The sequence below is a fragment of the Heteronotia binoei genome, chromosome 16 (genome assembly GCF_032191835.1).
Source record: "Heteronotia binoei isolate CCM8104 ecotype False Entrance Well chromosome 16, APGP_CSIRO_Hbin_v1, whole genome shotgun sequence".
Classification (NCBI taxonomy): domain Eukaryota; kingdom Metazoa; phylum Chordata; class Lepidosauria; order Squamata; family Gekkonidae; genus Heteronotia; species Heteronotia binoei.
In genome coordinates this window covers 26,564,952-26,582,153 of record NC_083238.1, presented here as the reverse complement: position 1 = coordinate 26,582,153, position 17,202 = coordinate 26,564,952, and the positions used below count along the sequence as shown (strand labels likewise).

The 17,202-nt window shown below is 43.2% G+C and overlaps 1 protein-coding gene across 1 annotated transcript in view; it reads left to right on the top strand.

Moving 5' to 3' along the window:
- Window positions 1–11,160, top strand: part of COBLL1 (cordon-bleu WH2 repeat protein like 1) — a 144,459-nt gene extending 133,299 nt beyond the window's left edge. The window contains exons 11-15 of the mRNA XM_060257229.1: window positions 863–1,106; window positions 2,186–2,265; window positions 2,619–4,171; window positions 5,439–5,618; window positions 9,235–11,160. Of these exons, the coding sequence (XP_060113212.1) occupies window positions 863–1,106; window positions 2,186–2,265; window positions 2,619–4,171; window positions 5,439–5,618; window positions 9,235–9,324 (2,147 nt within the window). The 3' untranslated portion in view covers window positions 9,325–11,160. The remainder of the gene's footprint in view (window positions 1–862; window positions 1,107–2,185; window positions 2,266–2,618; window positions 4,172–5,438; window positions 5,619–9,234) is intronic.
- Window positions 11,161–17,202: the final 6,042 nt, after the last annotated feature.

Genomic DNA, 17,202 nt, shown 5'->3' with positions numbered 1-17,202 from the left:
CTTTCCCCAGTATTTTGATTGTGCTGCTTCCAGATACTCTGTTCCCCCACATTGCCCCCGTGAGCTTCACTAAATATATTATAAATGTGAAGCGGTACAGAAAGTCAAAATGCAGTGAGAACTGGTGATGTGTTAATTCTCTTATGATTAAGTAAATGAAAAGATGTTATGGCAAAGGTATTCATGCCAAGCTGTCTTCCTCCCCTCCTCCTATTTACATAAGCTTCCCTCAGAAACTAGTACTTTACCTCACAAGAACAAAACATATCGATCTGTTTTACATTCTGTCTCCTGATCTCTGTGATATCTATAACTGTATCAGAATTCTAAGCAATATGCATCTTCTTAGTGGATTAGTTGGGGCTGGCATCCTTAAAAAGCCACCCAGGCCCCAGCAACTGGGAAAGATGCATTGTTGATACCTGATGTTGCCACTGAAGAGAAACAGCAGTAACCACCTTCCTGTCCTCTCTGGTGGGGCTTCCCCCATCTCCTTGGCATTCTGCAGAGGGAGAAAGCGAATGACTTGTTTTGGCAGCCATCTGTACAAATCCACATGTATGAAGCAGCAAATAAATGGCAGTGGTAGCAGCAAGCAGAAATCACCACATCCTTGCCTGTCTGCCTTCTTCCTGCTGCTTGGTGGTCAAGTCAAGATGGAAAACAGCAGTAGCAGCTGCCTGTTGTCTTTTTTTTGTGGTAATGACAGAGAAGAGAAGGAAGCAGTGTCCATCAGAGAGCATCTCTCTTGAGGGAGCCCCAGAACCTGGACTCACCACCGTCGTTTGCTTTCTTAAAGCATACTTTTTGTATTCTTATTTTTCTTTCATCTTGTATTTCTGTGTTTTTCTTGGGAGCGTAGCTGACATAGACTCTGAATTTAGCTTGGAGGAGATTGATGAAAAGGAGGAGATGCATGAAGAGAGCGCTGACACGTTTCTCAGGACTCAAGAGTTTTCGACCTCCAGTCTTGCTCCTGATGTACCGCTCAGTCCTGGGAAAAAAGAGTCTGCTTCATTGGCAGCTTCAGATTCTGGCATTGCTATTGGAGGTGATGGGCGAACCTCCAGGGAAAAAGAAAAAGAAGACACAACTGCATATAACAAGTAAGTGTGTGAGATTTAATACTTGAAGGGAAGGGGGAAAACTCAGAAATGTATTGCTACTCATCATTTTGTTGCTGGAAGGGAGTAATGGGAGCAGAATTAAGCATGTCTACTCAGATGTAAGCCCCATATTGTCAATGAGGGTTACTTCCAGGAAAATATTCTTGCAATTATTGCCAAATGTGAGGTGTCTGCAAGGTGGTCCTAGTTACTGTTGCATAATCTCTATATGCCAAATACTTTGAATATTAGAAGATTGAGAAAATCAAATATATTTCTGCTGTACAAGAGAAGGCCGTATGTTCAGCATATACAGAGTTTTTCATAGCAGTGCTTCTTTTTTTGAGTTTCTGAGATTTATTTGGGAGGGAAGGCAGCATGGTGGAGCCTGATCTTGACAGATCTCAGAAGCTAAGCAGGGTCAGTACTTGGGGAGAGCACCAAGGAAGACTCTGCAGAGGAAAGCAGTGGAAATCATCTCTGTTTTTCACTTGCCTGGAAAACCCCTTTTAAAAGGTAAAGGTAGTCCCCTGTGCAAGCCCCTGGTTGTTAATGATCCACGGGGATGTCACATCAGGATGTTTTCATGGCAGACTTTTACAGGGTGGTTTGCCATGACCTTCTCCAGTCATCTACACTTTACCCCCAGCAACTATTAGCCACAGTGTATATATATGTGTGTGTGTGTGTGTGTATACACTCTGGCCACTGTGTGACACAGAGAGTTGGACTGGATGGGCCATTGGCCCGATCCAACATGGTTTCTCTTATGTTCATTTTACCGACCTTGGAAGAATGGAAGACTTGAGCCGGCTACCTGAACTCAGCTTCCGCCGGGATTGAACTCTGGTTGTGAGCAGAGCTTGGACCTCAGTACTGCAGCTTGCCACTTTAGGGGTGCACATAAGTTGGCTGGGACTTGATGGCTCTTTGCACATAAAAACACACAAGATGTATTTAATAGCCCCTATTTATCATTTTTGGGATGGGGTTGTGTTGCTTTTGCTTTTGAAGAATCACAGTATTTCTCTTTTCTGTGATAGTAGATTCTCTGCCATATTTGCATTTTTGTTTTGTAGAGACAGCCATAGAGACCACGGGAAAGCTGCACTTGAGAATGACAAAGCATTGGAAGTGCTGCAGCCCAATCGAAACAATGGTGAGCTTCTCTTCCTTTAGAACAAATTAAATGGTGACACAGAGCAAAAGCGGTGGGTTTCTCCCCCCCCCCCTTCTTTTAGTTATAGATAATTTCGACAGTGATTTCTGTAATTTAATGTAAGTGTACTATTGAGTGTGGTTCACCTAAGGGAGTTTGCTACCAATGATTCTTGGAATATTAATTCTTCTAATTAGTACTAATGGATCTTTGTAGTTTCCAAAAAACATTGCACCATTAGAAAAGTCCATTCCATGTAGGATTTAAATGAAAATGCATAATGCAGTATTCAAACAATTAAAATAAATAAGGTTTACATCCTAATATTTCTAAATTCCATTTTTTTAAAAAAGGTCAAGAGGGTTCAAAATGTCTGCCAGTGATGACAGAAGAAAGCAAGACTGACTCGGAAGATAGCAACAAGCTTGGAGCAGAAAATATCTCAAACTGCCAAACTTACCAAAGTGACATCACTCAGGAGCGCAGTCCGCAAGCACTTTTACGGGGTCTGGAACAGTCCAACTTGGAGCCAGTAAAGACTCAAGATGTTGCTATTCAGACAACCCCATCTGCTAACAGTTTTGCTCAGACTGAACTGAGTGAGAATCCTAGTCCTCAGGGTAGCAAACAAAGCACTCATAAAGGTTTAACCCATACGCCTAGATCAGCTCTGGAGAATAAGTCCTCAGACTTCCTATACCAGGTGCAGAAGACTGTAGGAACTTTGACAGAACTCAGCTCTCTGAAACAACAAGCTATGCATGACCAAGCAAATCCCAGTAGCAATCAAAACTACGTATGTGCAAATGAAGATAACATTCTACCACAGAGAGTTGTCCAAAGTCCTGTTACTTCTCCTACAAAGGGTTACCCGCTTTATCAGCAACACTCAGCCCCTAAGCCAAAACCTTCCAATGAGATTACAAGAGACTATATACCCAAAATTGGAATGACTACCTATAAAATAGTGCCTCCAAAATCTCTGGAAGTACTGAAGAACTGGGACTCAGACACTGTGGAGGACCAAGAAGCAGCCTGTTTGCCCATGTCTCCCAAGAAGGAGAATTCCCAGGAATTCGGCACACAAACAGAAGTCTGTAATACCTCAAATCAAACGGGGCCTGAGTTTACACAAGAAGTTGTGTTGCTGGGGAATGATCTCCTTCCTAAAACATGCAGTGTTGGTAATAATGCCACCGTTGCTCTCTCTAATGCCCAAGGCAAGAAAATGGGAGCAGAACATTCCAAACCTAATCCAGATCATGCAATTGTTCCGTTGGTGCTAAGCACAGAAAATAAAAGTTTTTTGCCACCTGTGGTGCGTGAAAAACCGAGTATGTTAAGTCCTATGGCAAAGCCAAGCACTTTTTATTTGCAGATGCAAAAGAGGGCATCAAGCCATTATGTAACATCAGCAATTGCAAGAAGTAGTTCTGTGAGCAGCCCTACTCAAAATGAAGCTAAAAGCTTAGCGACAGAAAAGAAAACAGCGTCGCCAGATCAGACATCTTTTCCGTTTCCTAGAACAGTCAGCGTTCCTTCCCAGTTGGTGGAGGAAAAGGCTGAAAATGGTCATAATGAGAAAAAAACAGATGTCCCCACTTTTCCCGTAAAACTGCCTAAGCCTCTGTATCTTCCCCCCACTCAGCCTTCTTCATCAAACCTGAGAACTATTAAGAGTTTTCTTTTGCCACAACCCTATTCTAGTTCTAGGCCCTCCCCTTTTGCTCTTGCTGTGTCATCAGCAGTTAAGCGATCCCAGTCATTCAGTAAAACCAGTCCAAGCGGGATGTTACAAGAACAATCCTCTTTTGACCTTCCTTCACCAACGTCCAACCCTAAGATGAAGAATCATTCTCCTTTGCAAAGCCCAACAGGCAGGTTGCAGCAGAACATGGCAGAGAAGGTAATAATACCAGTGGGTTTGGGGGTTTTCTATGTGGTAGGCACCCATTTTGTGCTTTGTTTTTTAAAATATCATCTCACTTTGATAAACTGGTGGATATGTCATCTTTCCCAGGCAATTTCCAAAATGAAATTCAAATGATGAGTATTAGCAGTGGTGGTGTTTATTATATTGGGCTTTATGTACAGTGGTGTTCCAAACTGCTCATGTCAACAGAGGAGAGCCCATTGCGATGACTTACAAACTGAAATGACAGGACATGCAAGGAAAAGGGAGGAAATGATTGTGATAGAATCTCTCAGACTTATATCTGAGAGCCAGTTTGGTGTAATGGTAAAATTTGCGGACTCTTGTCTGGGAGAACCGGGTTTGATTCTCCACTCCTCCACTTGCAGCTGCTGGAATGGCCTTGGGTCAGCCATAGCTCTCGCAGCAGTTGTCCTTGAAAGGGCAGCTGCTGGGAGAGCCCTCTCCAGCCCCACCCACCTCACAGGGTGTCTGTTGTGCGGGAGGAAGGTAAAGGAGATTGTGAGCTGCTCAGATTCAGAGTGAAGGCCTGGATATCAATCCAATACCTTATTATTATTATTCTAATTGGGCCAGCCTGATTTTTCCTATGCCATTCCCATCTTGCTTGGATGGAAGTGATGCGATTGCCCAGTGGCCCTTATTCCTCTAGCCTAAGAGTCCCTGACTGAGGTAGCTCATGAACTACTGTTGGCTGGCTGTTGCAGAATAGAATGTCTCACATTCTTGAGAAGACCTGGGAAAAGATCACAAAAAGACCTGCTCTGGACTTTTATCTCGTAAGTTTTTTCTTTGTTGTGCTGCTGAGGTGATACTTTTATTTCTGGTGCTCTTCCTAGTCGTCCATGTTCCGTTTCTAGGACAGAACGAAACTCGGTAACTGGCTGGGGTGGGGGAGAGAGAAGTAGCTCAGGATATTTGTCACTCCTAAGAAGTAGCTTTCATTAAAGAGAAAGTTGGGTGGCCCCTATTCTGGCGGGTGACACGGGCCGGCATGTCCTTCCACCTCTCTTCTGCAGTCTCCAAGGAGCTGGCGGTTGAGCTGAGTGTTGTTTCCGGAAGGGAGGGGGAAGCGCGTTGTGTCTGCTGCTTCTCTGCTGAATGGTGTGTAGCCAGGCTAGGATTCTCCTTGCTAGAGTGGTGTTCTTTCTTGGGAAGGAGGCGATTCGGAACGCCGGCGTAGCACTAACAAAGGATGTCATTTTGCTGGGAGCAATGTTGTTGTTTTTACTTCCAACAGGAAAACAGTTGCGCAAGCAGCGAGCAAAGCCAGCAGGTGCCCTCTTTATCTGGCCGCCCAACAACTGCTGTCTTTGAGAAAAGCGCTGGTGCAACACTTCAGCGCCCTGACCCAGAACAAATCCATCAGAGCTTGCTGACTGCAATCCGCTCTGGAGAAGCTGCTGCCAAGCTGAGAAGGGTGAGGGGTTTTTCTCTCTCTCTCTCTCTCCTCCCCCCCCCCCAATCATTAAATCGATGATAATGGATTTACAGTGTTTATCTCAAAATCACCATAGCAGTTACCACCAGCATAAGTTGTGATGAGAGAATCTCACGGGAATGTGACTTTTCAGTTGTACCGTTAGGGAGATTAGGGGGCTGTGCGTAATGGGGTTGTACTATCCTTGATTTGACGTGGACTCTTATCTGGGAGTGCGTGGACTCTTATCTGGGAGAACCGGGTTTGATTCCCTACTTCTCCACTTGCAGCTGCTGGAATGGCCTTGGGGTCAGCCATAGCTCTCACAGAGTTGTCCTTGAAAGGGCAGCTTCTGTGAGACCTCTTTACCTCACAGGGTGTCTGTTGTGGGGGAGGAAGTAAAGGAGATTGTAAGCCACTCTGGGACTCTGAGTGTCAGAGTGAAGGGTGGAATATCAATCCAATATCTTCTTCCTCATCATCATTTTTATTATGAAAGGAAAAATGGCTGTGAAAAATGATACTTTTCTGTGCTTATTACATGTTCTCCTACATGTATCATGAGCAGGAATCTTTTTGTCAATCAGTTTAGCAAAGGTTTAGGAATGACCTTAAGTTGTGCCCTGTGTCAAGAACTGCATATTTCCCAACAACCTTAAAAAAAAATAAGACCTTGAGGGCTTTTGCATGATTAATTTTCGTATCCATGGCTCTCAATGAAAGTTTGAATTAAAATTTATTTTGTTACCACATACTATTCAATAATGTAGGCCATATTGGCGAATCCAGGTTCATCTTTCTTTTAAACAGAAGATGTTTCAGGCTTTCTTCAGTTTCTGTTGCAGAAGACAGTTAATTTATTTAAAATAAATTTCATGAGAACTGTGCTTCTAACAAATATGAGGAAGTGAAGCTACAGTGAGAAAAGTGTGGCATCAAATTTATTTTTAAGTAAATGCTGTGAAGATGAAGTCAGGCAATATCTTTAAAATGTTGCTTTTAATTTTTTAAAACAAGACCGACTACAAAGAAAGGATTTAACTGTAATGTCAGCAAACCAGAAATACCCAGATGCACATGTGTGAAGTGCAGTTGAAAGAACATTCAACTTGTATTTCAATTGCAAAGTTGCGTTAAGCCAGTAAAAGGTCTGTCAGGTGCTCTCTGTGTGAGCCAAGCATTCAAGAAGCTAGGCAAAAATTGCTGCTTTGGTCAGCCAAACATTTTTTTTTCTTTAATAACTTGTTAGGGTGCAGAGCCAAACTCTGGCCTTTTGTGCTGCAGTTTATTCCTTTTGAATAAAGCCCCACAGTAATTGCTAACCAAGTGGGTCAAATGAGGTAGGAGTTTGAAAGTATTTTTCTCTAGAATATTTCCATCAAGTGTTCCAGCTCTCTGTCAGGTTGAAATCGCACATGCATTGTAAAGGGCAAGAAGATTGAAATGTGTTTGCAGATCAGCTTTCCTATATGGCCACTGGTCAATTCAGAAACTTGATAAAAGTGCATTTGAAGAAGATGATGATATTGGATTTATATCCCGCCCTCCACTCCGCAGAGTCTCAGAGCGGCTCACAATCTCCTTTCCCTTCCTCCCCCACAACAGACACCCTGTGAGGTAGATGAAGATATTGGATTTATATCCCTCCCTCCACTCGAAAGAGTGGCTCACAATCTCCTTTCCCTTCCTCCCCCACAACAGACACCCTGTGAGGTAGATGAAGATATTGGATTTATATCCCACCCTCCACTCCGAAGAGTCTCAGAGTGGCTCACAATCTCCTTTCCCTTCCTCCCCCACAACAGATACCCTGTGAGGTAAATAAGATATTGGATTTATATCCCGCCCTCCACTCTGAAGAGTCTCAGAACCTCTGCCAGAGCTGTGGCTGACCCAAGGCCATGCTAGCAGGTGCAAGTGGAGGAGTGGGGAATCAAACCCGGTTCTCCCTGATAAGAGTCCGCACACTTAACCACTACACCAAACTGGCTCTCCGCTGAAGAGGTTTTCTGTTTTTCACATTTACAAACCACCAGTGTGCGAAGGACTGAGACATTGCACCTGTGAATTCAAGCTTGTGTGTATTTAAAGATCAAATCTTCTTCAAGCTTTCACTTTTAAAATTAAAACATGAACCTAACACATTGGTCCAAAGTTAATGGGGAAAATGGCTTTAAGCAATGTGGTTTAAAAATCCCATCAAAGTTATACTATTTAGTGTGCTTTGAACTTTTTTTTAGACGACAGCTGCGTCTAGGTGATGGTTAGTAGCAACCGATATCATACTCACCGTACATAAGAACATAAGAGAAGTCATGTTAGATCAGGCCAATGGCCCATCCAGTCCAACATTCTGTGTCACACAGCGGCCAAATATATATATATATATATACACACACACATACACACTGTGGCTAATAGCCACTGATGGACCTCTGCTCCATATTTTTATCTAACCCCCTCTTGAAGGTGGCCATGCTTGTGGCTGCCACCACCTCCTGTGGCAGTGAATTCCACATGTTAATCACCCTGTGGGTGAAGAAGTACTTCCTTTTATCCGTTTTAACCTGTCTGCTCAGCAATTTCATCGAATGCCCACGAGTTCTCGTATTGTGAGAAAGGGAGAAAAGTACTTCTTTCTCTACTTTCTCCATCCCATGCATTATCTTGTAAACCTCTATCATGTCACCCCTCAGTCGACGTTTCTCCAAGCTAAAGAGCCCTAAGTGTTTCAACCTTTCTTCATAGGGAAGGTGTTCCAGCCCTTTAATCATTCTAGTTGCCCTTTTCTGAACTTTCTCCAATGCTATAATATCCTTTTTGAGGTGCGGCGACCAGAACTGCACACAGTACTCCAAATGAGACCGCACCATCGATTTATACAGGGGCATTATGATACTGGCTGATTTGTTTTCAATTCCCTTCCTAATAATTCCCAGCATGGCGTTGGCCTTTTTTATTGCAAACGCACACTGTCTTGACATTTTCAGTGAGTTATCTACCACGACCCCAAGATCTCTCTCTTGGTCAGTCTCTGCCAGTTCACACCCCATCAACTTGTATTTGTAGCTGGGATTCTTGGCCCCAATGTGCATTACTTTGCACTTGGCCACATTGAACCGCATCTGCCACGTTGACGCCCACTCACCCAACCGTATTCTTCTTCAGCGATGATCCACTTCACAGTTGTCGTGTTACCAAGGAACTTATTCCCTGCATCAGTGGTCACAATGAAACAGTTTAGGGAGTAAACTGTGGATCTGCAGTAGAAGGGCAAAAACATCCCTCCCTTTGCTGATGGAAAAAACTGTTCTGCCAGAGGAGCTTCCACCATGTTGACAGAATGGCATCTTGGCATCCAAACCCAACACAAAGCCACCCATCATTGTCTGACTCAGTAGGGCAGCTCCAGATGTTCATATGTGATATTAAACTACATCCTCTTCTATAGAAATTCAGGATATAAATGCATGAAATATATATGTGTGTGTGTGTGTTTGTGGACAGGTCTAATATTTATCATTTTCATATGATCGAGGAGCATCTCTGGAACTGGTTAACCTCCTAGGGCCGGCTTGCTTTTGTGACCTTAATGACTATCTTTTTTCTCTTTCAGGTTGGTCCTCCATTAAATATTGTTGCCATCAATGGGAGATCCAGTCTTGATTCCTCAGTGGCCATAGAAGCAAGATACGACAATCACTAGGATTCCATGCCAAATACTTTGCACTTTAATCTCCACTGCATAGACCTACTTCAAAGTGAACTGCATATTGCTGAAGAGTATTTGTAAATGCGGGGTCGTGTTGGGGTATATATTGTCAAAGTGGAACACAGAAACTTCACGTGGGGCCTTGGGCCTGGGAAAGAGAATATATAATTTATAGCAATATGTTTTTGTCTTTAAAGCTGAAAATACTGCTTCAGAGCTTAAAACATGGAGCAAATGAGTTTGCCACCATGATAATCAAACAGGTCAGTTTACCCACAGTGAATGATGTGCTGCAACGTGCTGAATAATGCCAGCCTATGCGATTCTTAATGTTTATAACTGCCTAATAACGATGCTCACAAATGTATGTATACCATTTAATAACTCTGCCATCTGATGCCTTAGTTTGTTACATTGAAATGAAATACTGTAGGTTAGCAGGATGCTCTCTGGAATGTCATTTTATGCAACTTTTTCCTTTATTCAGTTAACAGCAAAGGGTAAGATCCTGCCACAGTTTGGGCAAAAAAAGTCTAAATCTCATTGATTTTATTGAGGTGGGGGGGGGGCTTAAATATGTTTACTTTTTTCAATAAAAGCCAATGGGACTTCAAGGAGCTTGCCTTTGGATGGATCTTGTAGCACCTGAAGATGCGTGTTCAAGTGTATTTTCTAGCAGCAGGGGGAATACAATAGAAAGCCTCTAGCAGTTACTTTATTGATGTCGTATGACTTTGTAGAAAATATTGCAAAAAAACCCCCCCAAACCCCAGCCTCACAAAAGCGCCTTACCGATGCAACACATTTAACAGTGGCCCTTGCAACATGCGAAAGACGGCAGTTTGCAGGACATGCCTGGTGATAAACAGTACAGAAGAATCTGAACAGCATTGTGAGTGCTTTGGTGGCTTCTGTTCTAGATCAGGGGCAATTCACACAGCCTGGGAGAGAAGTCGGGGTTGGGGGGACGTGCTGTGAATAAATATTAAATCTTTCATTCAGAGCTCCATGTCTTAGTGGCATATCCCACTCCCTTCTGTCTGCAAATCTAACAGCAAAAAGAGTTGAAGAAAGGAAAGGGGTGTGTCAGCAAAGGTTATCAGTGTCTGATCTACTGTTGATGCATCTGAGAATCAGTGTTTGCTGACAAACAGTACTGGAGTTGCTGCTTCTCTGAGAAGTAGTGAAAACTCTGCCTGCTGATATTTATTTTCTGGCATAGCAAAGCATTATGGGATTTGGTGGGTCTTGAAGATTCTCGAGGGAGAGCAGCATCGGCACAAAACAGCCAAAATTATATTTGAACTAGTATGCAAATATGTAAAGAGGTCAAAGCAATAGAACTCTTACGTACATGTATAAATGTTTCTCTTCTCAATACTTAGAAAAGCAGTATTTTTTTAATGGGCTAGATAACTTTTAAAATTCAGGAGAATAAATGTAGGGAAGGAAAAACAAACTTCGCTTTCTGCAGATAGTAAGAGGTGATAGTGATTTGTGTACTATAAAATCAGTTTTAATTACACAATGTCAGTGAAATAGTTTTATCATTTGTACAAACTTCTGTAGCCACAGAATTAAATTATACTGAAGGTAGATCTATGCAATTGAGCATCAATGCACAGACAGCAGAATCCTCAGTTAACAGATGCGCTTCCTGTCCAGTTAATGTTACATTTGTAAATTGAAATTGCTGTGTGATCCACGCTCTGATCAAGCAACTGAATTGTAGATACATGCGGCAAATACTGGGATATTTGCAACATTCTAAAATAATTCATGTTTGGTTTTGTTAAATAAAAGGAAATTGTTTTTGGTTTTATGCTTAAATGTTCATGTTGATGTGCATAGCTTTTGGACATTCCAATCAACATTTTATTTAAAAACTCATATTGTTTTATGACTTGCACTAGGTTACATTTTCATGTGCAGGAACAGAATGTTGGATAGAAATACAAAACACTTAACTAAAAGGATCCCTGAGAAAACAACACACTTTTATATATACTTTTTACTAGTCAAAGGTGCAGTTCTGCCAGTTGTTCTCACGTGAAAAGAAATCTTTAGAAGGGCTTAAGAGTTGTTTGGGAGCAGCAGCTATACTGGGAGCCATACATTTTGAGCTGTAATATTGCAGGGAATCAATCTGCTACGGATAAGACCAGTGTCATCTTCCGTAGTAACTGTGTTGTGTGATGAACTGCAAAAACGTGGAAACATTGGGCTTACTACATGATTGGTTTAAATGGTCTACAGTGCAATCCTGAGCAGAGTAACACCCTTCTAAACACATTGACTTCTGTGGATTTAGAAGAGCATAACTGTTCAGGATTGCAATGCTAGATTGCTTTAAAATACATTTTAAGAACGTAAGAAGAGCCCTGCTGGATCAGACCAGTGGTCCATCACGTCCAGCATCCTATCTCTCAATGGCCAACCAGTTCCTCTGAAGAGCCAACAACAGGTCATAGAGGCTGAAACCTTCCCCTGATGTTGTCTCCTGGTTCTGGGATTCAGAGGTTTATTGCCTCTGAATGTGGAAGGTCCCTCGGTCACCATTCCTTTGGTGGATATTGGTTTATAGAGTTAAAACATTATGAAATATACCTCCAGGCTATGTATCACTGCAGTATTCCTGAAATTATGAACAGTTTAAGCACTGGCTGTATCATAGATACTGGCACACAGCCCCCTCTGCCCCCAGTTGTGAAACTGGCAAATCCATATAGACCCTTCATATTTGGCCTATATTAAGAACATAAGAGAAGCCATGTGTATATATATACACACAAACACACTGATGGACCTCTACTCTATTTTTATCTAACCCCCTTTTGAAGCTGGCTATGCTTGTAGTTGGATGGGGAGGCAGAAAATAAAGAGAATGATGGGGGCCCAGAAAGAGAGGAAACGAAATGCATGGAGGAAAGAGAAAGAAAGGGTGTGGGCAGTAGGGAGAGGGGAGGAAGCAAAGGTGGAGGGAATGGGATAGCTGCCCCACAAGTTTCTTGCAGGTCCCCACTTGTTTTATTCTAAATGGTTAATTCTGATTTTTAAATTCAACCCTTGTTTCTGCTAATTTACAGTAAGAACAGGTTCAGATGCCTGAAGTCTTTTAATGTGCTGGAAAGCTGACTGGATTGGGGTAGGATGCAACCCGGTGGGGTGGATCCAGACAGCCTTTTCTCTGGCTCATCTAATTCCCCTCCTTACTATAACACCGGCATACCCTTCTTGGTGGCCAAAGCGGACCCCCCTCCTCCACCTCTTTCACCAGCAGAAAGTTGCTTGGATCCAACTCATTGTGAACAACCTTGGGCATGTGTACTTAATACTTTCATCTGCAGTGTCCAATCACAGCCTTGCAAATAAATTCTGATCAGGTATATCCTACGGTAATGTTGGATTATTCTGTCTCCTTTCACACATGCAGGGAATTTTTTTTTAGTAAGAATGCACAGGAATGCAGTTTCCACTGGCTTGGCGTCAGGAGGTGTAACCTAATATGCAAATGAGTTCCTGACTGGCCTTTTCTATAAAAAGCCCTGTGTGAAACAATAGTGATGTCGGGGTGTGTGGCCTAATATGCAAATTAGTTCCTTCTGGGCTTTCCCCCTGCACATATTCATTAAACTACCCATTTAAGATGGGAGGGGAATCTAGCTAGGCTCCAATTTACAAAACAAACATCTCTTTTCTTGGGTCACCTGGAAATTGTTATATGCCATAGGTTAGGGGTGTCAAACATGCAGCCTGGGGACTGAATCAGGCCCCCGGAGGGCTTCTAATCAGGCCCCCGAGCAAATTCTCAGCAACTTCCCCAGCTGCTTAGAAAGCCAAACCTCATCCTTAAATAGGCTTCCCAATCCCCAGGTCCCAGCGGGGGTTCTTCTGCTTTCCCAGTCTCCTTCCCGCCCCCAGTCAGCTGGCTGGCGGGGGGAGCCCCGCCCCCAAAGCCACAATGTGATTTTTTCCCCTCCGGAGGCTCCAGTCTCCGATTGAAAAGGCTTCCTCTTGGGATGGGGTGTCTGTGTTACTTGGAAGAAGTTGGCTGCAACTCATGAGTAGAGAGGCCAATCCCTCACTTCAGAGTTGCCAGAAAAGGAGGGGGAGGGGAGGAACGTCTGCTGAGCACTTCATTATTCCCTATGTGGCGATTGATTCTCATAGGATATAATGGGGAATTGATCTGGAGGTTTCAGGGGCTCTGGAGGAGCTGTTTTTTGAGGTAGAGGCACCAAATTTTCAGTATAGTATCTAGTGCCTCTCCCCAAAGTACCCCCCAAGTTTCAAAAAGATTGGACCAGGGGGTCCAATTTTATGAGCCCCAAAAGAAGGTGCCCCTATCCATTATTTCCTATGGAAGGAAGACATTTAAAAAAGGTGTGCTGTCCCTTTAAATGTGATGGCCAGAACTCCCTTGGAGTTCAATTATGCTTGTCACACCCTTGTTCCTGGCTCCGCCCCCAATGTCTCCTGGCTCCACCCCCAAAGTCCCCAGATATTTCTTGAATTGGGCTTGGCAACGCTACCTTTACAGCACTTATTCTCTGCTCTCTCTGCTTATTCTCTGCTCTCTGAAATGTGCTCAGCCTCTGGCAAGGCACAGCTTAATAACGCACCTTAATAATATTCACCTGCTATTGCCATTTGACATCTGAAATCACCTTTATAAAATTTATATCTCCAGTACCTTGTGTTACATTTTATGGCATACATGGCCCAGCCCAGCAAAGTGACATTTATGTCAGATCTGGCCCTCATAACAAAGGAGTTTGACACCTCTGGTTAAGAGGCTTCTCATAATTGGAGACCCTAATTTATTTATTTATTTGCTTGTCTGCAAATCAATTGCTTACCCATGTAATAATTCCCCTGTAAATGAAAACTGAGTGCATCAGGGAGAAAGTTATGGCCTGGTTTTTCATGTGCTGTGCTAATTTTCTGCTTACAGGGAACAAATAATATAGGGGAACTTTTGAAACCAAGTGTCCTACCCCATGAAGTGGTATGATCCATCCTGACCCCCTCAGTGCTCCTTTGCCACCTCATTCTGCTGCATACGTAGATCAGGCTTTGAAAGTCTTGCACTTTTTAAATTGTCTTTGTGTGGCTAAACTCAATAAGGATAGAATAAATGCAGCAATTGGTAAAAAAAAAAAAAAGTTACCTATGGAAGGTACATGGCTCAGTATTAAAGAATCCATTAAGCTAGTGAATGAAGAAATATACTTTTCCAAAGAAAATTGGATCAATTTGTGAAAAAATTTATGAACAAGTTTCTCAACTGAAAAATTCTGGGGTTGGAAATTTAGGTAAGTAGTTCTTTACTTTTTATATAAATGAGAATACTAAGTAAGGCTTGAACTCTCATTACCAGTAGTAATGATCTATATATTTACAGCTGAATTCTAATTCATCCATGTGCAGCCTGAACCTATTTTCTCAGAAGTTGGCCTATATAATTCAGCAGGGCTGAATTGTATATAAGATCTGTAAATACAAGATGAAGAAGATTGAGCAGCTACCTTTCCCATTCTTCCCATATGGTTTTTTTTTAACCACTTAGCATTCTGTCACAGAATGACAGTTTGCCAAAACACAGCTAAACCGTTCTAGTTCCCATGAGCAATGCTACTAGATTAACTTTTGCAACATGATTCCCATGCAGTTAACTTCTGGTTTGTTTGTTTTTTAAATAAAGTAAATGAGATATGCTGCAGTTATTAAGTTTGCTTTAAAAACGGTACATCTGCATAGTTGGATGTTTTTAATATAGCGTAAGTGTAAAAGAGCCCCGTGGCGCAGTGTGGTAAAGCTGCAGTATGTCACGGCCTGGGGCCGGGTCAGGCAAAGTCCAGGGGCAGTCCAAGGTCTGTAGCTGGGGAGCAAAGAGGGTCCAAGGCGCCAAAACCAAACCACAGTCCAGGTATCGCAGGTCAGAGGTTCAGAAGCCGAAGTCAGGGGGTCCAGAAGCCAAGGTCAAAAGCCGAAGTGAATGCTAGAACGTCAGGTAAGTGACTAGTTGCTTCCACAAAGCCTCCTCCCAAAGCCCACAGCTATATAGCCCTCTGCTGTCTGTTGCCCATTTGGGCTAATTGCTGGCTCAGAGAGGCAGCCAGGATCCTGCTGAGACTCAAGCATCCTCACTCCTAGAAGGGCCAGAATCCTTTCAAAACTCAGGGCTCAGGGAGCGTCTTGCTCGTGAGCATGCCGCCCTCCTCTGATCCCTGAGGTCCTGACGAAGGCGGTCACACACACGAGCCACCCGAGAGGGCGAGGCAGGGGGGCTTGGATCTTCTCCAGCAGGAGGAAGGGGCACTGGTGCAGGTGGCAGGGGCACAGTTTCTTCTGCAGGCTCAGCTTCTTCTGCAGGGTCCCCAGTACCCATGACACAGTACTGCAGTCAGAGCCCTCTGCTCACTTCCGCTGGAGTTCAATACCAGTGGATGCTGGTTCAAGTAGCTGGCTCCAGGTTGACTCAGCCTTCCATCCTTCCGAGGTCGGTCAAATGAGTACCCAGCTTGCTGGGGAGAAAGTGTAGATGACTGGGGAAGGCAATGGCAAACCTCCCTGTGAAAACGTTGTGAAAGCAACGTCACCCCAGAGTCGAAAACGACTGGTGCTTGCACCTTTACCTTTTTATCTTTTAAGTGTAAACTGAATAATGGGTATGATCGATACTAGAAAATAACATCCAAATGTCTAGCTAAGATGCTGTTTGAGAGCAGAAGTCTTACCTGCCTTAATCCTGAAGTTTGGATTACAGTCCAAATGTATGGAGTTCAGTGTGTCCAAAACAATTTTGTTTTCTATCAGAATTTCTCCATGGATTCCCAGTAGCATGCAGTGGGTTTTATCATTTAAACACTGTTCCACAGCCTTTTTAAAATAATGAGGCTCGACTTGCATCTGATGCTTAAAGCACACATTTTTAAATAAAGAGTACTCTGCTCCATATCCATGGTTTTAACAGTATCAGATTGTGAACCGAATGTCAGTAGAAGAATGCTTTGAGATACATAATATTCTGAAAACAGCACATTAAAAATTCCCTCAGTTGTTTGAGCTAATCTACAAAAATAGTACAGGATTCTACTTCTGACATAATTGAGAGGTGGGGGGGGGGGGGGGAGGCACAGAAGTGAGAAGCTCTCCTGTATTTCCTAGGGACCTATATTTGGATTTCCTTTTCACATTTGAATCTCACAGTGAATTTAAAAGCTGAACCATGGCGCGTTGAAAGGATACTGAATCGCTTTGATGTGTGAAGTTCCTCAAATGGTTTGTCTTTTTGGCTCATATACGTCCTACCTGATGGTTTGTTTCCAGGGATGAAATGCTGTTGATGGCAAGGAAACAAACAATAGCTTTACAAAAAAGACTTTATATTATATAGCGTGTCCAGATCACATGCTGGAAATAAATACTGGGCCAGTAGTTCCATATTTATACTCCCATAATTATGGTAACGCTCTTTCTGGTTGGGGAAGGAGTTATGCCAATAAAGTTTGTGTGATGTGACGTGATTGGGGGAGGAGAGTCAGTTTGGTGTAGTGGTTAAGGGTGCGGACTCTTATCTGGGAGAACCGGGTTTGATTCCCCACTCCTCCACTTGCACCTGCTGGCATGGCCTTGGGTCCGCCATAGCTCTGGCAGAGGTTGTCCTTGAAAGGGCAGCTGCTGTGAGAGCCCTCTCAGCCCTACCCACCTCACAGGGTGTCTTGTGGGGGAGGAAGGTAAAGGAGATTGTGAGCCGCTCTGAGACTCTTCGGAGTGGAGGGCGGGATATAAATCTAATATCATCATCTTCTTCTTCTTCTTCTATGGGAATAAGGGACTGGGACCTCAGCCATGGAAGTTTACCCAGTG